Source organism: Pelodiscus sinensis, chromosome 5, assembly GCF_049634645.1.
Source record: "Pelodiscus sinensis isolate JC-2024 chromosome 5, ASM4963464v1, whole genome shotgun sequence".
In the NCBI taxonomy this organism is placed as follows: domain Eukaryota; kingdom Metazoa; phylum Chordata; order Testudines; family Trionychidae; genus Pelodiscus; species Pelodiscus sinensis.
The window spans coordinates 114,553,763-114,580,499 of record NC_134715.1 but is presented as its reverse complement, the minus strand read 5'-3'; the positions used below and the strand labels follow the sequence as shown (position 1 = coordinate 114,580,499).

The 26,737-nt window shown below is 42.8% G+C and overlaps 1 protein-coding gene across 1 annotated transcript in view; it reads right to left on the bottom strand.

Annotated features, from left to right (window-relative positions):
- Positions 1–26,224, bottom strand: part of TRMT44 (tRNA methyltransferase 44 homolog) — a 28,985-nt gene extending 2,761 nt beyond the window's left edge. The window contains exons 1-10 of the mRNA XM_014576097.3: positions 25,897–26,224; positions 21,288–21,405; positions 19,255–19,474; positions 17,553–17,621; positions 13,521–13,628; positions 11,126–11,197; positions 6,184–6,290; positions 5,393–5,576; positions 3,445–3,835; positions 248–364 (exon numbers count right to left, since the gene is read on the bottom strand). Coding sequence (XP_014431583.1) covers positions 248–364; positions 3,445–3,835; positions 5,393–5,576; positions 6,184–6,290; positions 11,126–11,197; positions 13,521–13,628; positions 17,553–17,621; positions 19,255–19,474; positions 21,288–21,405; positions 25,897–26,098 — 1,588 coding nt within the window. The 5' untranslated portion in view covers positions 26,099–26,224. The remainder of the gene's footprint in view (positions 1–247; positions 365–3,444; positions 3,836–5,392; positions 5,577–6,183; positions 6,291–11,125; positions 11,198–13,520; positions 13,629–17,552; positions 17,622–19,254; positions 19,475–21,287; positions 21,406–25,896) is intronic.
- Positions 26,225–26,737: the final 513 nt, after the last annotated feature.

Here is a 26,737-nt window from a genome sequence, read left to right as displayed (position 1 = left end):
TGCCATATGCACTACCAACTGGCCGATTAGCAAGGCATCAATCTTATTCTGCCCTACCCTTCAAAGGAAAGATCTACAAATGACTTTTAAAGAAACAGAATAGGAGTAAATATAAGGAAAATTCTGCTCAACAAGGATATTTACTCAGTAATCAGAAGAGCTCATTGAGTAATGTTTAAATTATACGTAAGCCAAGTTAGAAAAATATAAATGAGGGATGATCAATGAAAATCTCACTATTTTTTACCTTCAAACACCTGATGATTGTTCTTGAGCAATGTCTGCAGTCCTCCATATTCATTCTTTAATCTCTTCAAAGTCTCTTTGTCTAAATGTTCTGCTACTTCCCTCAAGGAAAGACTTTCTGCAGCGAACAACAACAATACAGCCATTAAAAAAGCAATGTCAACTGACCAGTGGATCAGAATAGCAAGCAGAAACTATACACTGCCAAATTGTAGGCTAGCAGTGCAGTCAGAGGAAGCTGAAGGATGTTTTAGGAGTCATTTTATGTTGTCTGTCTCCAGAATGGCAGAAATGTTTTGCCGGTTGTTTTCCAGGGTTCATAGTGTGAATTCCCATAAGTGACATGAATCCACACACTTTCCTATTCCACAGCTTTTGTACTGCAGTAGCTCCTACAGACTATTGTTCGAGGCACTACACACATTTGTAATAAAACTCAGCTCCCAAAGAGTTTCCAATTATAGAAGATGACAAAAGACTGTGGGTGGAACCCCAACAAATAAATGACCGGGGGAGAGAACACCAACAGTGAAAACCATCATTTTTAGAATAATAATCAGCACCTTCTTTTCCTCTCCCCTGCTCAGGAACTAAGCATTCAAATTCTGATTGTCGCATTTTGAGAATTGTAACCATTTCACAGAATCACAGAAGCAGGGCTGGAAGGGATCTCAGGAGGTCAAAGCCAGCTCCCTGCAATGAAGCAGGATCAAATAAAGCTCTACCATTAATAACAAGTGTTTGTCCAATCTGTTCTTAAAAATATACAGCGATAGAGATTCCACAACCTCCCTTGAAAGTCTTTTCCTGTACTTACCTATCCTTACAGTCAAAAAACCTTTCCAATGTACAAACTAAATCTCCCATGCCACAGATTATGGCCATTACTTCTTGTACCCTCTCCAGTGGGCTCGAAGTACAATTGATCACTGTCCTGTCTATAACAGCCTTATCACATTTGGAGGCCATGGTCAGAACATCCACCAAAGTTCTTTCCTCAAGACTTAACATGCACCATTTTTTACCCTTTCCTCGCCTCTGGACTCTCGCCAGTTTGTCCATATCTTCCTAAAATGTAGCACTCAGACCTGAACACACTATTTCAGCTGACACCTCACCAGTACCGAGTAGAGTCCAACATTTCCCTGCTGTGTTTTACGTAAGACACTCCTGTTGTTCGCTTCCAGAATATTAGCCTGCTTAGCAACTGCATTCGGTTGTTGAGTGCTACTCAATTATCGATCCATTATAACCACCAGAGCCTTTTCAGCAGTGCTACCACCCACCCCGCCAGTTATTCCCCATTTTGTAATTGTGCATTTTATAAGCACATTCTCCATTCCATTATCCAAGTCATTAATGAAAATATTGAACACCCAGGACAAACCCAACAGAACCCCACTAGATACATTCCCCTCCTCGCCTCCCAGTTTGACAGTGAACCATTAAAACTATCCTTTGTGTAGAATCTTTCCACCAGTGCTGCACCCACATGTTAGCAATTTAATCTCAAGCACATTTCTCTAGTCTGTGTGAGAGAATGTCATGCAGGACTGTCTCAAAAAACATTCTAAGAAATAGATATAAGCATTTGTAGACAAGATTTCAAAAAGTAGCCTTAAAATTTTCAACAATGAAGTGTAAATTGAGTTATACTTTAAAAAAGAAAATAAAAATACAGTCTCTCATCCAGTATTTTTGTGTGAAAAAATAATCTAGCAAATGATAAAAAAAATAAGAGTGTGAATACAGATTACAAAAATTAAAATGGGATGGGATCTAAGGAAGTTAGCAAAGAAATTTTTGCAAATCACTTTGCAAGTAGTTAACACCAGCATGCCAAGTACAAGGATTACAACAGTAAAGAGACTTCTGCATATTTGCTGTTGGAAATACAATGAAAAGTACTGCTAAGAATGTCAATGTGTAGTCGACTATACCATTAACCAGGGGTTGGCAACATAGGGCACGTGCCATAAGTGGCACGCAAAATGATTTTGAGTGGCACGTGGGGAGCAGGATTGCCAGGTGTCTGGTATTGACCCAGAGAGTCCAGAATTTTCACCTCCTGTCCGGTAAAATCCATCAGAAAATACCAGACACCTAAAATGTCTGACATTTTCTGATTTTTTTTTTCCCTGCCAGGAAGCAAAAATACTGGACAGTTGGCACCCCTATGACGCTCAGCAACCCTATGACACTCAGCAACCAGCCCTGCCCCCAAGCCTCTTAATAATTGTTAGGGTCCTTTTTTTTTTTTTTCCCCCGAACAGCAACTTTGGTCTCCCCCTTTTTTCTCAACAGTGTTCTTTCTTGGAGGGGGGGCTTTGTATTTTTGGTTAAACCATCTCGCAACCCTAGTGGGGAGCAGCAGTAGCAGCTCCAGGGTGGGGACAGACAGAGAGATGAAGAAAGAAAACTCACATCCCCACCATGCAGGCCACAGAACTACACATGGAGGAGGGCCGCCTTGCCCCACGCCATGGAAAAATCCCATCCGCCGCTGGGCATCCACCAAAGCAGGCTTCATATTGGTTTGTGTGGGTGGCGCCCTCCCCCAGCAACAGGTTTAGGCTGTGCCATGCCCAGCGGTGGTGGGGCTAAGGACCCTGCACATGCACAATACTGGTGGGAGTTTGGGGGGCTTTGCACCCACAGAGACTCGGTCTGGGGGTACGCCCATCCATAAATGGAATCAAATAAAGTAAATCTCGGCACATAACTTTTGAAAGGTTGCCAAGGTTTATGGGTTAATCTTGTCAACTACACATATTCCGCCCCCCCCCCCCCCCCCCCACCTTGCTGCCTCTGTATCAGAGACAGCAAACGGGAGGGGAGCAGCCAGAGACAGAGGCTTCTTTGCAGCATCCTCCTCGCCCCTTCGCCTCATCCCCGAGCAGCCTTTGTCCATGGATAGGGGCTGCTGCCACCCTGTGCTGCTGCCTCTGCATCAGAGACAGCAGCATGGAGTGGCAGGCAGGCCATCTGTGTGGGGTGCTGGTTTTTAAACTGGCTCCTCTTGCAGACTGGCTCCTGCCTAGCATCTCACGCTGCTGCCTCTACTGGGGACTACTGAATACATGACTATTTAATTACTCAATATTTAACATCCCTACTATGTATCAGCAGTGGCAAAGCTGCCCATTTTAGTAGCTCTATTATATGCCATATCAACTGCATATTAAAAAACAATCTTACCTCCTTTATTCCAGGTGTTCAAGCATACATCAAATTTCTCTTGGGTTGCATTTAACAGTAAGCTTGCCACACTCAAAACCACAACATCTACAAAATCCCGCGGGAGAGAAGCACAATTCCTGACTTGTTCTACTTTTTCTCTAGGTTGAAATCCAGATAACCAGACCCTGCCACCATCTGTCTTTGTTTCATTTTCAGCACACACTGACTCTGATGCTTGGTCAGTGACAGAGTTTACAACATGGTGGTTGTCACATTGATTAGATCCAACTGTTTTGTCTGATGAGACTCCATTGCAGGACTGGCGGTTGTTAATATACTGTGTTATCTGTTCATCAAATTGATCCTCTTGCATAGGTGGGTATGTTCTGGACTTCCCAATGAGGCATACCTAGTTTAGCAAAAAAATCAATACAGTTACTATTTATACTGCATCAAAGGTGTTCATGATGATTTAGGGACTGGGGGCCACTGACCAACAGAAAAAAATCAGTCAGGGGCCACACACAAGTGACAAGGACCCCGACTGAGGAGAAAGACATTCTCCATATTCCCCTCACACACTATGACGGGGCTCTTGCTACATTTCAAAGCAAAAGTGCTCCTATTGACTAATCGAATAATCATTAGTTCATTAATCTAATTTTAACATCCCTAACCAACATGATTACAGAGCTGGAGCACATGACCTGCGAGGAGAGGCTATGGGATTTGGGCTTGTTTAGTCTTCAGAAGAGAAGACTGATGGGGGATTTGACAGCAGACTTTTACTACCTGAAGCTGGGGGTTCAAAAGAGGATGGAGAGAGGCTGTTCTCAATAGTGACGCATGGCATGGGGAGGTCTAGGTTGGATATTAGGTGTAGCCCAAAGTCCAGTGTGTTTCAGCAGCAGCCCTGGGAACTACAAGTTGTGGACTACAAACTGCAGCATGTTGGGAGAACTTCCTGGTTCCTTCCAGGAGGTGCCCTCTGCCCCCAGCAGGGTCTCAGCAAGGACTGTGCTAGAAGCAGCACACAGGCTGCATGCTGAGAGAAGGGGCTGCTGAACTGTTTTCCTGTTCTATGTTTTTTACAGAATAAAGCCTGTTCCTGGTGATTTGTCGGAGTGGGTCTGGTCTGAGGTGCACTTACACATACACAACGCAGAGCACACCAAGCAGCCTCAGGCCTAGCCATCCCCCCACAGTGGTGTAAGAAGTCACAAGCTTCCCCTATGCTGAATAACCTCACACTGGGCTAGCCAACAGGAGGGGTTACATTAGGGAAAAATTATTTCAGTAGGAGGGTGGTGAAGCACTGGAATGGGTTACCCAGGGAGGTGGTGGAATCTCCATCCCTAGTGGTTTTTAAGTCCTGGCTTGACAAAGCCCTATCTGGAATGATTTAGTTGGGGTTGGTCCTGCTTTGGGCAGGTGGCTGGACTCAATGACCTCCTAAGGGCTCTTCCATAGTATCTCTACGATTTTATGATTTGTATTGTGTCAGCACACAGGAGCCCAGTTATGGGGCAGGCCCCTGTATTCTAGAACAAAAAGACAGTCCCTACCCAAAAGGCTATTTGCAGGATCAGGACCCAAAATGAGTCCCCTACTTTACCATATGAATTTTATGGAGCACAGCAAGAGACAAACAACTTAATTGCTACAGGACAAAACTGTGAGACTTCATGGGAAAAGCAGACATCTAATAATTTTTTTCACTTCACTAATATGCATATGATTATGTAGCGCTATGAAATGAAAGCCTTTAAGTCCCTTGTTGTAACATTAAGTGGGACATGACAAACCATACAGGAGACAGATGAATTTTTTAGCTTGTGTATAAAAAAATATTGTCGGCAATTATGTACTAATCTGTTGTGGCCTGTTCCTCCAGTACAAACATAATGAACAATCATGTGTATGCTATAAATAGCTAGCCACATTTTAAAATGTCATGAGAAATTACCCTTTTTGTTGAGGGAATTCTAAGGCAATCTTCTTCCACACTGAAGCCGCATACGAATCCTACTTGTGTAACAAAATCAAGATATTCTCTGTACTGTGTCTTCTGGCTTTGCCTTCGGTTATATTTTCCATGGAAATCATAGAAGCAACAAGGCAGTACAAAGTAGCAACAAGAATAGGAAGACCTGCAAAAAGGATTATTGGCTATTGAATAATAATTATAGAAGGCTAATTTTATTAAGTGGCTAGATGAAACATCATCAATACTGCTCCTCAGATTCAAGGAATAAACAATAATTTTAATGGAGTGACATGTTAAATAGTATTAATATGTTCCTCCTTCAGTGTTTCTCTGAGTGAAAGAGTCACTGGTTATTTTGAATGTTTGCTCTCTAGAGAGATTTATCACCCCAGTTTAATTTAATACAAACTTTGCTACTGCAAACTTTGGTACTGAATGTAGTCAGTGGGACAGTTCAAGGTGGTAAGCATTAGACGCAATAACAAGTGCCTGCAGGATTAGGACCTAAATCTAAGAATAAAATCTAGTTAGATTTCTTGGGTCACAAAAACTGGTGTAATGCTATGCCACTGTGGCTTTCTGCAATGATGAGAAAGCTCAAAAAGGGATACCCACAGGAGTAAGTGACTGGTGAGCAGCAATCACTGTTAATCATCAACCTCACCCAGTCCTTCAGTGAGATTACCGACCACCACATCATTTCATGAACACAGGGGCAGTTATCCCAGGATATGCATATAATAAAGTGCAGCAGAAACTTTCTTCCATACCTGGATGCAATTACAGGTATCCACGGTGTTAGCTCATCTGAATGATTTCCTATTAGCCAGTCAACATTTGGAAAAAGATAACTGTCATCTGGTCTGATTGCACATTCCTTAAAAATATAAAACACATTTCACTCCCAATATTTTTGAAAGCACTGAATTTGATACAGTGTGTTTATGGGGGGAGGGGCGGGAGGGCGAAGGGAGAGGGTGAAACAGATATGAACAACAGAACAGCAATAACAAATGCGAGCTACCACTCTTTTTCTGATCTGAACCAAAAGCAAAGACTTTTGCCATACAATGATGTCTTGTTGCTGCAAAGCACAAATAAGATAACAGTAGAAACACAAAGTCAGATGTAATGCTAGATAGTCAGAGGAGGTTATAATAATAAAAACATGCATAATAATAAATATAAAATAATATACATTTGATTGTATCCCCAGCATTCTACTGGTGTCACTTGTCCTCAGACCAGGGTTGTGAGTTCAATCCTTGCGGAGGCCATTTAGGGATTTAGGGCAAAAATTTGTCAGGGATGGTACTTGGTCCTGCTGTGAAGGCAGGGGACTGGACTCAATGACCTTTCAAGGTCCCTTCCAGTTCTAGAAGATAGGCAATCTCCATTAATAAAAAAACCCAAAATACAATTGTGTCTGCTGTGTCCTGTGTCCACGGAGAGCCCCAATGACTACATGAAGGATCCAGACCTTAGATCATAAGCCCTTTGAGACAGGGACTGAGTATCCATATGTTTGCATAGCATCAACTGCAGGTGATTCATCAGAATTCAGCTTCTCTAGTCTGCTTCCCCTCCCCAGGTCCACCTCAGATGAAACTCCAGTTTTCCTCTCTATACCTCTTCTGATCATCTCTTTCCCCATGGCCACTCATTCTGATGTCATCTGTGTACACCTCGCACACCCTTACATAGCCACTATTCTTTGCCCCTTCAACTTATCACGGAGCTGCAGCCTGGAACATACCAAGACAAGGGGTTGTTAGGATGTGCATGGGGGTAGGGGAAAAGTATTTTGATGGAGAGGGTTTAATTAGAGAGGATCAGGCTGTGTGGGCACTCAATGGCTGTGTCTACACTGGCCATGTGTTCTTGCGCAAGTAAACTGATGTTGTACTGTAGAAAATCAGGGCTTCTTGCGTGAGAACTCTGATGCTCCCTCTCAGGAAGAAGCCCTCTAGCACAAGAGCTCTTCCAGAAGAGGCCAGTGTAGACAGGCAACATGAATTTCTTGCACAAGACCACCCTATGGTTAAAATGGCCATCAGAGCTTTCTTGCGGAAGAGAGCATCTACACTGCCATGGACACTCTTGCGCAAAAGCACATGCCAGTGTAGACGCTCTCTTCTGGAAGAGTTTTTGCACAAGAAGCTGCCAGTGTAGATGTAGCCAACATGTCTACACTGAGGCATCAGCACCGGAAGCACTTCCTTCTACTCTACCACCACTGGGAATGTATAGCAGCTAATCTCAAAAGCACCATAAAAGGGATCCCGAACAAGACCAAGAACTGTTATTTAATAAATAATAATACATTTAAACTGTTGTTTACTTTAAATATTCGAGAGTGGCCAACACCTAAGATGCTGTCACCACACGTGAAAGAGAAAATACGAGATTGTAACTATTTCACTAGAACAAATGAAAGAACAGTGAGGAAGAGCGCTAGATTTAAAAAAAGGGTTTTTTAAAATGTTTAAAATATTTCCTCAAACATAAAATGAAAAAATACATATGCGAACACAAAAAGATTTGTGTGTATACAACCGGTCCCCAACTTATGGCCAACCCGACTTAAAACCATCCACACTCACGACCAAAGAGGTCAGCACTTACGAATAGCACGGTCGCAGTATAACTCAATGGGTTCAGAGTTACGACCACTCCGAGTTATGGCCAAGCGTTTGGTCCGTAACGCGTTCGTAACTCAGGGACAGGCTGTGTGTGTGTGTATAAAATCATGTCACTCTGTGTCCCATAGCCCCTCCCCACTCAGCCACCTGCCTCCCCCCCCAACCCAGCAGGGATTGGCAACCTATGGCTCCCAAGCAGCAGCAACACTAAAGGTAAGCTGCTGCTGGTGAGCTAGTGTGGGGAGGATTGGGGGAGGAAAGGAGAAAAATTGAGGCACTCCAGCAGCGGCGGAGGGGGGAGGGGGGAAGCGCAGGCAGAGAGGCCCACTGCAGGGTGGGCCTGAACTGGGAGATACCTTGCCCCAGAGACGGAGCTGGCTGTACCATCAGCAGCCACCATGTGGAGTTCTACATTGCGCTGCTCCAGTGGCACGGAGGGGTGGCCAGTGGTGAGGCCCATGGCGGGACGGGGCATTGGAAAGCACTGCTGCAGGAAAGGGACTACTCCCCCTACGGGCCTCACTGCCGCCAGATCATCTCATTTTAAAATTCCAGCAGCCGACCACCATGTGGCAGGTGGCTGCTGGAGTTTTAAATTGTGGCCCTCCAGTCTGGGCCTCGCCCTTCTCCTCCCAATGGGAGTGTGGGGCCTGTCAAGGGGCTTCCCCCCCCCCCAGGGGCCAAGGGGAGAGCATGGGGCCCGAGCGCAGGGAGAGCACGCGGGGGGAGGGGAGACGGAAGAGAGAGAGGGGAATAGCTCAGGGCTTGACGCAGCCAGGGAGGTGGGATAGGGGACAGCTGGGGCTGGAGTGGTGGTGGAGGAGAGGACATGATAAATCAGGATTTATGTCCTGATAAATCAACACTCGCACTGTATTTTAATTTTGATTAATCATTTTTGAAAAAATATGGATTAACCATGCTATATTCTGTATTTAAATAATTATTCATAATCAGATCTGGATTCATTGCATCTGAGAGCAGATTGGTGGTGCTGCAATATTCCATCTGAATAATTCAGTATTGAATCATTTCCATTTTGGCACTGCATGCCACAGAGTGCAATGCACATACTACAAATGGTACTTTGCAAATCTTATTTTATCATATGAATTTGTGGCTAAAATAATTTTAAATTACAGGAATTGTAAAAGAAGAAACCACCTGTTCAAAGCATCTTTGTTACTCTCCGAAATTTATTTAAGTTAGCTTGACTCTTTTTTTGTAATCTCCTCCTCCAGCAAACAGCTTTTATAAAGACATTAATTTCAGTTTGTTTCCCTTCTACCTTATGTTCATATTTTTAACCGTTCTATGTTCATTTAACCAAGACTGTAACCTAATTACTTGCACACTAAAAAAAAGCCTCTTACACGACTAATACAAATTAAAAGGAAAAAGGAAAAAAAATACGTTTTCCTTCTTGTTTCCTCACTATACAATTCAGGGTCCAATGCTTCAAAGCACAATGTTGAGGACTCTCAGCTCCTAAAAAAGGCTCATGTGAGTTGAGGATGAGCCTTAATCCTGGGCCCAAAAAAGCAAATGGGCAAAACTTCAATGACTTCCATGGGGCAGGGCCTAAATGAATTAATTTATAACAGGAGAAAACAGACGTAACTAGATACAGTATCTATCATTGTCTTGCCACTCTAGCCTTTTACTTCCCAAGCCCTTGCCTTAAATTCTGGCTCTATACTACATGGGAAATCAATTGTCAGTTGCATTTAGCCCCTATTTGTCCACACTTGGGTACCACTAACCAGTTTGATACAACTGGCAGTCTCTGTTCTCGTAGATGGGGACTGCGAAAGCAGGGATGATGCATGCCAGCACTGAAGTGAATTAGTTCAAGTTGTTAATTTATTACATGCAACTCTACATCAACGACTTGTACAAACACTGCTGGCCTGATCAAAGCTAGTATCAACCCTGTAACTCCATGGCACTGAAATTCCTCCTTTTTAAAACTGTGTGGGGAAAAGTCATACTAAGCTTTATTGATATATGCTAATCAAGAGCCTCAACTAGAACACAACTATACAGGGAAAAGCAAATGGGCAAAACTTCAATGACTTCCATGGGGAAGGGCCTAAATGAATTCATCTATAACAGATGCATCTGACGAAGTGGGTCTTTACCCACCAAAGCTTATGCTCCAATACATCTGTTAGTCTATAAGGTACCACAGGACTCCTTGTCACTTTTGCAGATCCAGACTAACACGGCTACCCCTCTGATACTATACAGGGATTGTGTTTTATGCAACTGAATCTGGGAAAACTTTAGAGTACTTTTGAGAGAGTAGAAACAGGGAAAGTCAATTTCACAAGCCTAGAGAAAAGAAAACAAGGAAACCAAGGGAAACGGGAACGATCAAATGACATGAAGATTTGATACACCGAAGACTAGGCACAGTTGGATTGAAAGTGAATGTTCCTGTGTTCTAGTCGTCTCTGTTCTCATAAAAATGCTAATGTAGAATCTGAAAGATAATCCCTCTTTCAGACCTATTTTCCTGTCCAGTTTGCTGCAGGCTATTATTGGAATGGCTTATTACAAAATGAGCATAGTAGGCGATTGTTCCTTTTAAGACTGAGTACAATGCTGCTCCAAAATGGCACGTAGTACTGCAAGGGGATTGCTGGAATCATTTTTAGAGTGATTCTATTATGAATGTCTCAAGAATAAGGCAAATGTTTTTGAACTTCAATTTCCTTGCGGACAGGACCATGAGGTGTTGCAGCACCACCACGAAATAAGCTTTGATCTCTCAAGATCAAAGATTGTATTATTTTGGGCGAGTGACGGGGAAGGCGGAGGTTAACCATGCTGGTTCTAGAAACTGAAAACTGGAGGGAAATTGAGTATATACACATGGATACAATATGAAACAGCTATCCTAACCCACCAACAATTGCCAACAACCGACAAACATGACTATGCTGAATCATCACAGCTGACAGAACTGTACTTCTGTGTGTTATACTGTATTAATGCTAAAGAATGTGAAGCAATGAATGATGAATAAAGAAAAATAAAGTGACTATATGTCCGATTTTTACAATACCTCTAAATGTGTTTGTGGTCCATACATGTCCCATATTTTTCTTCTTCTCACATCAATTCCTCTACCGGGATACTGAAATATATGGATTAATATTAGTTAAAAATAAACATATTATCACATACTTATAAGCACATCTTTCATTCCAAAACTTCATACAAACCTGCCAAATCAATATACAAACTAAATACAGGTTGAACCTCCAAAATCTAGGATTCTCTGGTCCGGCAAAACCATGCATGTTGCTGAATCAGAGAGTCCCGGAGTCTGGTAGTGTGAACCCTGTCCCTGGGGTCGGGTGTGGGAGAAGCATGACTAAGCGGCTGGAGAGTTTTTTCCCCAAGGAGCCCCGGCCAGGCGAGGCAGCAGCAGAACAGGCAAGTACTGTCCTGGCAGGGATCCCTGGTCAGGCGGGGGAGAAACAGGGTCGCGAAAGCTGTGGAGTTCTGACCCCAGGGAGCCCTATCCAGGTGGAGCAGTAGAAAGACTGGTAAGCAGCAAGAGCAAGGCAGCCAGCAAGCCCCGTCCCCGGGAGCACCAGCTGGGCAGGGCAGCAGCGGGTCTGGCAAGCCTCGTCCAGGTGGAGATCCCCAGTCAGGCAGAGGAGAAGCGGGGCCACAGAGGCTGAGGAGCTCCATCCTGGGAAGCTCCAGCAGATGGGAGCCCAAGTCCAAGCCTTGAAGCCTGGAGCCTAGCGGCAGTGGGGCTGGAGCAGAGCCAACTGCAAGGAGGGGGGAGCGTCCTGGGAGACCAGTAGCAGGGGATCTCCCGTGATCTGGCAAATTCCCTCTTTTGGCATGGGTCAGGTCCCGAGGGTGCCAGACAAGGGATCTCCAACCTGTACAGCAATTACTGCATCCACACCGAGTTGCAGCCACCTCTGTGAAACACAGCTGGGATAGAAACGGAATGTCAGGACAAATCGAAAGAGCAAGGGAAATGTAGGTAGTTAGAATACAAACACCCCATTTAGAATTGAACCTGGACATGCTGGGTGACACCTCTTTGGAAAATGACCTGATTTTCGCTGAATATTAATAGTCAGAGAACTTTGGTTATCCATCTCGTCTCTGATTTACCTATTGAGCAATTCCCAAATGCCAATTGGATGGCAAAGGAACAGCTTTGTGCTATACAAAGTACTGACTTTGCCCACATTGTTTAGCATGTATCTGACAGGATCTTACCATAAAGTGCTATGGCTGCACGCTAAGCTAAGAAACAAGGAATAAATTAAGAACTTCACTTTCAGTTTAAGTCTCCTATGTTACACAAGTTGGATGAAAATAAACATTTCTATAACATTTTTAATTTTTTTTCATAAAATACCTGCAAAGTCCTATACATTTTTATAACAATTAACTTCTCTTTAAAAATGAAGAAAATGTTCTGAGATGAAACAGACACTAGAATTCACAGGATTTTGTTCTATCACATAAAACCTTTTTTTTTTTTTTTTTTAAATTGTCAGCATCAAACATTTCTGATAATCATCTTTGAGGACCCGTATTTGGTATGTTTCAAACACACCAGATACTGCTATGGTGTTTTCCACAATTATATGACCATTTATTGTGATATAGAAAAATATTTTGTAGCTCTGTGGAATGAGCTTTGGCTTCAATACAAGTTTTTATTTTTCTTTGATACAAATTACTGTAGCAAAATTAAATCCAGAGCACAGGTTCTCTGGCTCACTTCATCTTCTGACTACCATCAGCTGTTATATACTTCCTGCTGGGTAAATGGCAGGGTAACAAGGCCAACTGCCAAGAAATCAGCTTAATCACTACTGTTAAGGGATAAATCCTGCAATAAAGCAGGGCTACTTTAGTTTTCTAAGAACTAAGTTGGTGCAGAGTGCTGTCAGTCCAGAAGTGTTCTCCCTGAATCCAAAAAGGAAGTACAGGCATCCACTAAATCCGTAGGCTGTGCCATAAGATAGTCTACAATATGTTTAGTACACATTGCATTACCTGGTGTCCTTTTTTGACACAAGCAAGCAAACTTCATTTTAAAGCTCTGGCCCATTGTGGCTTTGATTATTAGTAGCTAACTTAAAATCAACAACAAGTTAAGGATCCTGAAATGATTTTGTTGTTGTTGTAATCTGTTATTTGCCCTCTTGCAATGACCTTAGAATGACTATGCTGCATAACTACATTTTGTTTCTTTTTCCTCACATTGGACTTCAGCAAGTTCATTTAATGAAGAACCACTTCTACTAACAAAAGCTTCTAATCAGTTATTTTTTTCCCCCTTCTGGTAATTAGAGATTCAAAACTTTGCTTTAGGGACATTAACTAATTGCATTCCATTGTCAGCAAGCTAGATAAAGGAAAAGAGAACCAGAATAATGAATAGCTCCACTTTTGTTTTAAAAAATTAGTATTTTTACCCCTTCGTTGCTCAGAATATGAACCAGCAGACCATTTCCACATCCTAGGTCTACAAAAGACTGTTTCTTAGTCAAGCCTTTTTCTGCTCTCTCCTCTTCCCAAAGGATCTAAGCAAAGACAAAATTAAAATGAGTTTTAATCTCTCAAAGCATTTTCTCAATTACTACCATATTTGTGGCCTATTCCTGAAACTCTTATTCACATGAGTAGAGATATAGACTACAATGGATCTTCCCCTGTGAGTAAGGGCTATTCATAGAACCATAGAAAATTAGAGTTGAAAATGACTTCAGGAGGTCATCTAGTCCAATCCCCCGGTTCGAAGCAGGACCAACCCCAACTAAATCATTCCAGCCAGGACTTTGTCAAGCCAGGACTTAAAAACCTCTAAGACTCCACCACCTCCCTAGGCAACCAATTTCAGTGCTTCTCCATCCTCCTAGTGAAATAGGTTTTTTCCCTAATATCCAATCAAGATGTCCCCCACTGCAACTTGAGAACACTGCTCCTCATTCTGTTAACTGTCACAACTAAGAACCACCTTGTTCCATCCCCTTTGAAGTCCCTCTTCAGGTAGTTGAAGGCTGCCATCAAATCCCTCCCTCCCCTTCATTCTTCTTTTCTAAATACTAAATAAGACATAACCAAGGGTATACAAGTGGGAGTGCACAATACATTTTCAAGCAAAAAGATCAAGTGACAGGTTGCATAAGCTAATAATAAAAGTTAAGGCTCATGTGCACAGATGGAAAAGAATAGTTGTAGTGATATTAGCCTGGGACTCAGGAAATCTTGGTTTAATGCCCTGCTTTGCCACTGACCTCCTGTGTGATCTTAGACCAGTCGCTTATTTTCTTAGTGCCTCAGTTCCCTCTATGTAAAATGGGGATAACAGTACTTGTCTACCTCACTGAGCTTGTGTGAGCATAAATACATTAAAGAGTATGAGGTGCTGAGATACTACGGTAAGGAGCCCAAGCAAATACTTCAGACAGAAATAACACAGTCATGAGAATATACAACAGGCGATAAGAAATCTTGGTTTGTGCTACATAAATCAACATCATCTTCTAGCCCCCTAACTAGTGCATCTATCACGTTGCCTCATTTTCCCACAAGGGTATTTTGTTAGCGTGTTTCTGGCTACCCTTTGAAGCACACAAAGGGAGGTAGCTTTTCCCCTACAGACAAAGCCAATCTTAGGGGCGGGCCATGACCAAATTTCGGCCTGACCTCCCCCTCTTTTTCCTCGGCGGTTTGTTTTTTGTTTGCTTGACAAATTTTTGTTTGTTTGTTTGTTTTTAAACCATTTGGCTCAGGGCCACCAATTGGTTAGGACCGGCCCTGCCTTCAGATTTCTAAGATGCTACCTTTCCTGGGTATGGAGATCAAGGTACAGGCAGGCAAAATAATCTAGCCACATCAGAGAGCAGTTCATTTTGCAGTACATGTGGTTGAATCCAATGATTCCCAGATGGTGCCTTCCCCCCTGGGCCATGCTACTTTCGATGAAGCATTGTCCTAATAGGAGAATTCTATGCTTCTTAGAAGCTGTGTAACTAAGGAGAGTTCCTGCCATGAGACGCTTCCAAGCCCTACAGTAATTGAGTGAACTCCTTCAGAGCTTAGAAGAGAAAATGAAAACCCTCTTCTCTTCTAAGGCCAGGTCTACACTAAAAAGGGAATGTCGAATCAAGAGAGGTGTAACTCCAGCTACGTTAATTATGTAGCTGGAGCTGACGTACCTTGTTTCGAGTTTCCCCACTGTCCCCACAGCAGGAGGCCGACAGGAGAAAAAACAGATCAGGAGAATGAAGCAAGTGGTGAAGGAGAACAACAAGGTCATGTAGCAAAGACAGTTATATGGAAGCACATAAGAACAAGGGCACCCTGAGAGAGAGAGAAAGATCACAATCCTGCAAAGCACCTACAAAGTTTTGAGCATCCTCCATATTCACATCTAAGCCAACAGAAGCTGAGAGCACTCAACACCACTCAGGATCATGCCTCAAGGAACCATCAACATGAGATGTGTGAGCTTACATAGGAGCTGAGTGGTTAAAGCAGGAAAGGAGCAATATTAATGTTTTACAGATGGTCACACAAAGAATCAATGGCAGAGCTGGAAACTACAATCCTAGATGCTGGATGCCAGGATGTGTAGGAACGGTGTCCCAAGCCTCTGTTTGTCAGAGGCTGGAAATGGATGACAGGAAAGGGATCACTTGATGATTACCTGTTCTGTTAAATCCCTCTGTGGCACCTGGCATTGACCACTGCCAGAAGACTGGTTACTGGGCTAGATGGACGCTTGGTTTGACCCAGTTTGGCCGTTCTTATGCATGTATGCGCTGGCTTTTGTGCATCTGCATGGGATGCCACTTTCTAGTCCATGGACAACAAAATGCAACCTACTACCAGTGACAGCTAAGGTATAACCTCTTAGCTCAAGTGGAAAAGGTACGTGTTGACCGACTCAGAGAATCCCGATTCTAGTCCCAGTTGCGTAGACAATTCATCTGATAATTGTTTGTTGCCTGCAGGACAAGAAATTATTATAGGCTCCTATTCTATGACTAACTACCAGATAGACAAGGCCTACAAAAGGCTAGGATGATCAAAACTCTGGAGGTCAATCTTCCAGGATGATCAATACTCTGGAGGTCAATCTTCCAGGATTCAATTTATTTGGTCTGATAAGGATCCACTAAATCAAATGCTGAGGGTGCCCCCATTAACTCCGGTACTCCTCAGCATTGCGAGGAGTAAGGGAAGTCAATGGGAAGGTTTCTCCAATAGACCGTGTGCAGTAGGACTGCCCCAGAAATTCAGAATAAGGTACGTTGACACCAGTTAAGCAATTCTCCAGCTAGCTGGAGTTGTGTATCTTAAGTCGAATTTCTGGCATAGCGTAGACCTGGTTTTAATCAGATATCACAAAAGGCACAATCAATCAGATGAGTGGGATTATTTTTGCTTAGAAGAAAACAAAAATATCAGGATCCCTTTGAACATATAATTGATGCATGCGCTTTTGATTGTTGCTAATTTGTTAGTTTCATGGACAATCACTTCATTCCCTCCCACAAGTTATGATTTTAATGCAATTCCATCAAAATACCAGCTTGTGTTTACATTTTTAACTTTGCAGGTCATGATATTAAGCATGTTGACACTGCAGCACAGTTCCTGTGAACAGGTAACTGGATCTCATGCACATGGGAGGGACTGGATCTGTGTATCAATCCATTTTACAATGTATACCAACCCAATGTGATCCCAGCACAAAAGGAAGTCTTACAGGTTTCCCTTCAGTTTGCCAGGTAGTGCACGGGATCTTACTTAGAAAGCACCTTTCATTGGATGATCTCAGAGCAATTAATTTATAAACCTAAATGACATATTTGTTTAATGCCTTCAGGATGAATATTTTCAAAGGCAATGAGCAGTCCTGGGGCACCTTAGAGACTAACAAATATTATATATATGTGTGGCATGAGCTTTCATTGGGCAAAACCCACTCCCTAAGATGAACTGGAGTGGGAAAAAATGGTGACCCAGAATTTATAATAAAAAAAAGAAGGGACAGAGAGGGAGAAAAAAAGTACTTGTCAATTATAGTATTGGTGCTAATGAGACTGAGAAGGCTGGAAGTATCCCATACTTAGCTTTTGATATAAATGAGGGGTTAAATGTATGGAAGGTTGGTTTTAGAATGGGACATCCAGTTAATGTCTTTGTTCAAGCCCACACAAATAGCATCAAATCTGCATATGAAGTTCAATTCCATACACTTTGTCTGTAATTGGCTTGTGAAATTCCTTTGTAGAAGAATAGCTACTGTTAAATCCATGATTGAGTGCCCAGGCAGGTTAAAATGATCCCCTACAGGTTTGTGTGTGTTAGGTACCATGTATGATATTTGACTTGCATCCATTTATCCTTTGTCATACTCTCCAGTTTGGCTAATATACATGGCAAGGGGGCATTTGCTGGCACTTGATGGCATATCTCTCATTAATGTCACTCACCAGCAGATAAGTAGCAATAGCAACATCTTCATATACAAATTTTTCGGGATCCGTTACTTCAGGCCACACCTTCAGATACAGAGGTAAAATTACCAATTGCTTTGTCATTATAAATCACATCTCTTTAAAGAACATGCTCAACTAGATTTGCTTTGACACTCATCCTATCTTTAACCTGCCACTGAACATTATGGAATTCAAACATTACAATTAATTAAAAAAAAAAATCTTACCCCATGATAAGGGAACTGAATGTCTGCGTACATTTTTATGAGTTTCACAATAAACTAACTGGGTTTATGAACCCTAGAAAAAAGAACATCTGCATTATTTAGTCAAGTTAAGTTTCTGGGATTAGTTAATCATGTGAAATAAAGTCCTCCACCTGTTCTCTAATTCATCACATGTGCACAGATTTACTTACAAGGTAATCAGGAAAATTCACATCCATTGGCACAGTTATGCCTATCATTGCTTACGCTAGTTATTCCAAAATAATGCTGCTGTGTTGACATACCCCAAAGGAGAACTACTTGAGAAGCCAGAAGTGAGGTGAATGGCAGCCCTACTGTACCTGTATTCTGATTGCTAGTGTTGCAGAACAAAAAAAGGGAAGAGAAAGGCTCTAGAACTAAAGGATTTGGGCTAGAACAAAACATATCCTTCAAGGGAATGAGATGAGAAATGTAATACTAGAGCTCTCTTCCTGTGCACAAATGCCATAAGAGGCTCCCTGTGATCTAAAGGTCCCTATCACAGATCTATTTCAGAGCTGTCTGACAGGGCAGTGTCCTTCAAGTCCTTGCTAATTTTCAGCACACTGACTTCAAGGGAACTTGAGTGATGAACTGCTGGTCTAAGATACTGAGATGTCACTGTGTACCACCAAGTCTTTTTGACACCCTTCCTAGCCCTCAAGTGGGTTGGCTGAAGTCTGCGACTCCCCTGGAAGGAGCATGAAGTGGGCAACTACATATGTATTATCGCACCTTCAACAGCCATAGGCGGAGACAGAAAGGAACGACTTGTTAAAATGCCTCCCCCAGACTGAAGAGACAGTTGGAATGGTTTCCCTGGCTCTGAAGAAATTTACCATCACAATAGATAAAGGATCACTGGAGTTCAAAAAATAATGTTTCAACCTCAAATGTTTGGCAAGCACACACTCCCACATATGTGAATGCACACAGGCTTTATCATAGCCCAGGGTGGACAATTTTAGGGAACTTGATGGTAAAACATTGACAGCAGAGGCCTAAAGCAAGCCACTGAGGTGTCCAAGTAGAGCCTAAGTCCCATTTTCCCAAGTCACTTAAGAACCAGCCTGTCTGAGGTATTCAGGCACCTAAGGCAGCAATGACTTTCGGTGAGATTTCGGTACCTAATTGCATAAGTCACTTTTGGAAAACTGGATGGTCAGATGCTTTTGGGAATGTTATTGGAAGCACATCAAGGCTCTGTAACTCAGATGCTGTTTTGCTTATTTTCGCCTGCTTACGAATTACAAGTGCAGAGTTCACTCTGATTCATAACCACCATCAATGCTACAACACTGAACTCTCATCATGTACCCAGGAATCTTTAAAGTCAAGAAAAAATATTTTAGTTAATTTCAAATAGATTTCTCTTCTTTTAACTAAGACCACTGGGTGCAGAAAAGACGATGAGAGAATGTGACCTTGGCTTTTATTACCACTCTTACCTTTACCATCTCTTTGTATTTTTCTTTTAATTCTTGATAAACCTTGCTGTATTTAGCCACAGAAATGAGTGACAGAGTACTTTTAAACTCGCTCTGCTTTTTTTCTGTGGACCATTTAGCCAGTTTAGACAATAGTTCATTTCCAAGCCATGTTGTTTTGGGGTATACAATTCCATCTGCAACCCAGTTTTCTGGAGATGAAGTTAACATAGATATAGACCTTTAAAATATAAGAAGTGTGAGTAAATATAGTGTATACCAATGATTAAACTGAAGGTTAGTTCAAGAGAAAACCACAGCAGAAGCCACTTTCAACACAAGCTTTGTCAGATTTATCTTTTGCATGCATCACAGAACAGGATTTTCAAAAGCACTCAGCACTGGCCTAATTGCTCTCATTGTAATTAGTGGCTCTCACTGACTTTACCTGGAATGAAACAGCTCAATGCTGAGTGCTTTGGAAAATCCTACTCTGAAGAGTAGGGGATAAAAGAATGAACATACCAGGAAGGATCAGAAGAATTAAAATGTATAGCTTGGCTATCTGGAGACTACGATGCTAATCCTGCAAACACTTAAGTGCATACATAACCTTGTTCACTTCAGTTGCCTCATTGGCTTCAACAGGACTATTCATGAACATTATGTTATGTAACTGTCTGCTGGGTTGGAGCCTCTGCAGGACACGTGATGACATTATCCAAGTCTTTGAAAGGTATAAAGATCCAAGAGGAAAATGAGACATTAAGGGCAGTTCAAGAAACAGCTAGGCAATATATGCAAACAGAAGACAGATGGAGTTGAAGAGAAAACATCTGAGCAATGAATGCTGTCAGGCAGCAGAAGTGTCTCCCAGGAGAGGTGGTGGAATTACTATTGTTTAAGGCATTTAAAGCTAAACCAAACATTATACATGAGTACACTGTATTTAAAACTGCAGCCCTGGCTGAGGGGTAAACTAGGAACTTGACACTGTGGCTCAGTTCTCTGGCCCTGATCCAACAAGGCATTTAAATACATGCTTAACTTTCAGTATGTAGGTAGTCAATGGGACTACTCACATTCTTAAAAGGCTATGTCTAGACTACAAAAGTCGGAAAAAGATACGGTTTGCAACTGGCATATCTTTTTCTGCTTTTCTACGTTGCCAAATTTTGGAAAAATCTGCTCTTTCAAGCCATCCCTTCTTCCTCGGAAAACAAGGTTTATAGGGATGGTGATAGAACATGTCCGCTTTTCCGATTTTTTTCCCCCCCGGAAAAGCAGACACGTTCCTTGGTATTCTGGAAAAGGACTACAGTCTAGATGTAGCCAAAGTTAAACATATGTTTAGGTGTTTTGTGGAATCAGGATTAGAATGTTCAGCGGGACTCTGTTATCGATCTGGCATTCCTAGGTCTAATTTTGTTGATTTTAGCATACTGTGTCTCAAGTAGGAGAAATCTTTGATTTTGATCCTGAAATTGCAAAGACACAAGCGCTTAATTCTACTATGAATAGACTATAAACATTTTTTAATGAAGTTGGATGGTATAATTCATAATCCTCTCCATGCAAAACTGGAACTGGCTTAGTTGTACAGATACCGATATCAAGAAACATTTAATATCTAGTTATTTCCACTTTAGTACTATCATCTAGCAATTATAAAAAAAGAAGGTAGAACTGATGAGCAAGATGAGATTGTGATCCACAGTATGGTTCATTCAATAAGAATCTGAGGGGTTGATCCTTCCCACCATTAAGGTCAATGTGAAAATTCCATTGCCTTCAAAGGAGCAGGATCAAGCCTTAACTAAGAAGAATGAACTCAATTCAGGTCTCTGAGAACAGGGACATAATTTTAGATGAAGTGAATGGATTCAGGGGTTTACATGCAGCCATGGGATAATTACAGTTTAAATAAGGGACAGGGGACTCTTATCACATGAATCAGGCCCTATCTAATGCAAATCAAACCACCCAGACACGTTATAAAGAAGGATAGTTTGATCTTAGACCAGTGCAGTCCCCTTTCTCTCCCCAGTACTCACCATTCATCTCCTTTAATGTGTGTAAGTCGAATTTGATAAATGTTGCACTTCTTAACCTGATATTTTCCTTCATCATTCTCCTCCAATGGTAGAAAGGTCACAGTTCCATTAAAGGTATCTGAAAAGATTTGTAAACTGTGGAATGTTACTGGCTCAGACTACTATGTTGTTTAGACACATGGGTAATTCTAAACCACGAAAAATAAGAAGCTAATACAGTAAACTTCCGATAATCCGGCACCTATAGGACCCAGGGGGTGCCGGATTATCAGATATGCCGGACTATCGGAAGGGGGGGCTATGAGGGGTCTGGGGTGGAGTGGGAGGGGATGCACCCCTCGGCGCTGCAAGACCAACCTGGCAGCACCCCAGCTGCTCTGCCCCAGGCATCCCCAAGTCAGCCGCTGCTGAAACTGACCAGCGGCTGACTCGGGGAAGCCGGGGGCAGAGCAGCTCCAATTGTCTGGCTGCCCAGAGCACTTCCAGGTTCCAGATGGTGCCGGACCATCAGGATCCGGACCACTGGATGCCGGACCACTGGATGCCGGGCCACTGGAGTTTTACTGTATTTTTCTGCTTATACCACAGCACAACTTAGTGAAGCAATTTAGATGGAGAAAATGGAAGCTAATGCTCAGGAAAGGTATACTATAAGAAACAGCTGTGCCATTTAAATCTGTTGATTTTTATACAGTTTGTGTACTGTCCCTGAGCCTAAAGAGACTTACATATGTGCTTAACTCTAACACCTTGTCTATACCACCGTGGGCCATCAACCTAAGTTATGCAACTTCAGCCACTTAAATAACATAGCTGAAGTCGACATACTTAGGGTGCTTACCACAGTATCTTCACAGTGATAACTCAAGAACTGATGCGCTCCCGTCAACTCTGCCCACTCTTCTCATTTTGGCTGAGTACCAGAGTCAAGGGGAGTGCACTCGGCAGTTGATTTATTGTGTCTATACTAGATGCGATACATTGACCCCTCCCCCGTATGGATCAATTGCTGCCTTCGATCCAGCAAGTAGTGAGGATATGCCATAAAACATATTAGTTGACTTCCTAGGGACTATATGGTATGATAAATGTGTGGCTAGATATCTATTACTGAAAGTCATTTGACATTATAACATTGCTACTAACTGTGCCTTTAAAAATGGAAACCTGCAAAATAAATTCAAAATTAATGGATTTACTAAACAAGGACCACAGATATTGCTAGACGAGAGAGCCCGGCAAGCGAGGTTCAGGAGTTTAGTTGTGGGTGGGGAGCACAACTGGGGCTCTCTGGTCTGGCAAACTCCATTGCAGTTCCAAGAGTGCCAGACCAGGAAATCCCACCTCAAACTTGCTGTTTGTTTTTCTGTAATCATTAAATGTAAAAGCCAGCTATTCCCATCTGCCCCTCAAATACTGTCTAGAACATCAGTTATACATTTCAGGTACAAGAGCCTTCTATGGTGTTTGGTTAGTTAGAATTTCCTCTGACGCACAAAAGATAACTTCATTCTGACAAAGTGCAGTATAATGGGCTGCAATATTCTGCATCTGTAGCAACCATGATTCCTTCTTTGTGTTTAACTGCAAGCAATGATCTTTGGGATTCTTTGCAAGATAGCATAACCACATAGCTCACAAACTGTAATTTTTGTGGAGGAGGGCGGACAATACTCTTGCTCACTATTTTTTCTTGTTAGTGCAAAGATGGGAAGATGTCAAATAACTGGGCAGTTGACTAGTCTTGTTAACATATGCTGTGTAAAGCTGGCTTTTATTAACTTCTCTTTTTTGTAGCCAAATGGTACATCCTAGTGTTCTTAAACCTCACTCCTTATACTTAAAACAACCTCCTCTGACTACAAGCAGAAAGAACCCAAATAATCAATTCTGGATGAATTTGGAGAAAGCAAGTTCCTTAGTGTCTTTTTCTAAATCAAAAGGAAACTGGTCCAATGACATTGTTAATCTTCAAAAGATGCCAGTGGATGGAGCTGTGCTGACTTGTACCAGCTAACAACCAGTCCCTGAAATGCCTGCTCCATCTAGCTATCATGTCTCGCTTTCTAACATGAATCACATGCATATCTTCCACATAACTTAAAATGGTATTTCATTTAAACTACCTATCAAGGAAAAACAAAGAGGACAGCAAACCATAAACAGCATATCAACTAGTCCTCACATGCTACTGATTTTACCTCCCAAATTTTCAATACAGCCATGTGGCCTCCTATAAAATAACCTTGAATTGCTTAATATGTTCCATATGTTAGTGTTATACAAGAATTATCACTACTGTTATTGATCTACATTCACATTATTAATTTATAATGGTAATCCCAGTATCCTGAAGCAAATATTTTGCTCTCAAATTTCTCCCTCACCCTTCAGATAACAGCAATACCAAATAAGTCAATGTCTGTTTGTTCTTTTTGTTTTGTTTTTATCAAAATATGCATTCTAACACAACAAAATAATCACAAGGCATCAAATAGGCAGTCAGGGCCTATGCTTACATTCCTTAGGCAGCCAAAATTCCCACTGATTCAACAGCAGTTCTGAGTGAGCAAGGAATGGAGGGTCAGAGAAAAGGTGGACTTCAGGTTGCACCTCTGAAAACCGACACTCTCTGGTATGGACCATGAGTGCTCCTGGACCAGAAAGCCCTGTAGCCTAAAGGCAGGAGGGCCAGCAGCCCAGCTAGGGCCGGGGACAGTGGGACTACAGAGCTCCAGCAGCCTGAGGCAGCACAGAGCCAGCAGCTGTACAAGCCACGGCAGCACGGGGTCCGGGGCTGGAAAAGCCTGGTCATCTGTGGCAGTGCAGAGAATGCCTACAGCCAGTGGCAGTGCAGAGTCAGGAGCTGGAGAAGCCTGACTGCCGTGGCAGCACAGGACTGGGCTGGGGAAATCTGGCAGCATGCGGCAGTGCAGGCCAGGGCTGGAGAACCCCAGCCGCCAAAGGCAGCCTGGGGCAGATGGCAGCAAAGCGTGGGAGAGGAGGCCAGAGGCTGGGAGCCAGCTGGTTCAGGGCCCGTGGCAGGGGTCATTCAGGACTGGTCAGATCCCAACCCTGCCTGACCAGAGAGGTCCAGCCTGTAGATAGCACTGCATTTCTACAGAGCACCGTGTGGATTTAGCATGACCTTGATTAACTTAATCTATCTTTATCTAGTCCCTTGTCTGATATAATAAGCACGTTCTAACCTGAATATTCCAATTTTTCATTTTTATTTATTTTTACTAGAACATGTCTACCAAGCTATTCTGTATCAGCAGGATTTCCCGGGGGAAGCTTTAAAACAACTAGACACAGGGATGATGACTAGCAACAACATGAAGATGGATTTTTCTTTCCATCTTCAAAAAATTATTCAGAAGTACAATGCATACTGTAAATAGGTTTTTAAAAAGTTCTGAGAAAGCATCACAAGCCTTTTAAGTGTTTCAAGACAGCTGTCAATGTTGGTGCCTTAGATTTTTTTTACTCACTTTTGTACTTAGACTTCTTTCCAAGGACCAGTATTAGAATTCAGTCCATACCCCACCTATTTTTTCAATGGGATTTCACATAGGTGTAAAGATCCACTCTGGCAGGCCATGAAGTAAGATTGTGCAGAGAATACATTATTGTACATGTCTGTTCAAGAAATCTTAAAATTTCATGAAAGATAGGATTGCTAATTCTGATTGGACATATTTCTGGAGGTTTCATCACATGATACAATTTTTACTTAAAGATCAATCTGTAATTCTAGGGACTCCTGGGTAATCCTGAAGGGTTGGCAACCCTAAATGCCAGGATTATTAAGCAACACTGATTATTAAGCAAAGAAGAGGCAGGAAGATCCAAGCTGCTTTGAAAATCTTACAAGCTACACTGAGTTCTACAGCTGCTGCTCAATGTCCTTTTTAGTTCTGTACTTTCAAAGGCTATAGTCAAACTTTGTAAAATTACAATTACACCTACGCTACCAGCTGTGTTTTTGTTTGGCCTACTTCTGCTAGCATTTGAATGTTGCATCATACATCTATTTCCTTCTTCAAACAGAGAAGCATTATTTTAGTATCCTCCTTGTTCATAAAAATGGAATAGACAGGCTAAACTTAGCAACACTATGAAGCATGAGGCTGTGAAGAAATCTAGAAGCTGGAATTTTCTCAGTGCTTCACTTTGGGCAATAATAGGTTTTCCAAAATTAGAAAAGCAGCTGAAAAAATATGATATTTTAAAAAGTGGATTCTAGTTTGGGGCTATCAATGTCTTTTCAAAGACCACTTGGATCCAGTATCATGGTAATAGACATCCCACACTGAAAAAGAAATGTTTACAGTAGAATTTTAAAAATCTGTTGACTTTCCCTGTGAATCAGGTGGCTGTCTCGGTTTTGAAAATACATAATGCTTTACTGACTTCTGTAGGTTGAAGGGTTTATCCATATGAATCAAAGAGCATCACAGAAATTTCTAGGGTGACAATTCTTTTGCTATCATCCCCTCTTGCTATGGGTCCAGGAGACTACTTGAATTTTCAAAGCCCAGCTAGTTTCCACAATGGAAGTCTTCTTGACACAGTGTTGTCATTCAGCTCCCCCTTTTAAAGGTACCTTTTATGACTAATTCTTTTCTCCATGTAGTGGAACAACGGCGAGGCTGACTTTTGGGGAACAGAGTTCTGAGGACCACATCGAGGTAGGGAGCATCTGTCTCGGGCAACTTTTCTTTCCCAAGTTCTTTAATGAAGGCCAGCATTTCACAGCTGCCCTGAGCAACCATGCTAGCCAAGTCGCTCCAGAGAGCTTCCAGCATGGTGGAAGCCCCATCCTCAGCAGTCACTTGCCCTGCTTCCTTTCTACCTTGCCCCCAGTTCCCACCTACTCCCCTCCTCTCACCCCCATTCCCAGCGGTGCCCCTCCTCCTCTCTGCCCCCTTGTCCTTGTCCCCGTCCCCATCCCCACCTATGCTCCTCCACTCTTCTACCCCTGGCCCCTTACCCCCATCCCCACCTGTGCCCCTCCCCTTTGCCCCCTTGCCCCTATCCCCACCTGTGCCCCTCCCCTCTGCCCCCTTTCCCCCATCCCCACCTGTGCTCCTCCACTCTTCTACCCCTGCCCCCTTGCCCCCATCCCCACCTGTGCTCCTCCGCTCTGCCCCCTTTCCCCCATCCCCACCCCCACCTGTGCTCCTCCACTCTTCTACCCCTGCCCCCTTGCCCCCATCCCCACCTGTGCCCCTCCACTCTGCCCCCTTTCCCCCATCCCCACCTGTGCTCCTCCACTCTTCTACCCCTGCCCCCTTGCCCCCATCCCCACCTGTGCCCCTCCCCTCCTCTGCCCCCTTTCCCCCATCCCCACCTGTGCTCCTCCACTCTTCTACCCCTGTCCCCTTACCCCCATCCCCACCTGTGCCCCTCCCCTCCTCTGCCCCCTTGCCCCCATCCCCACATGC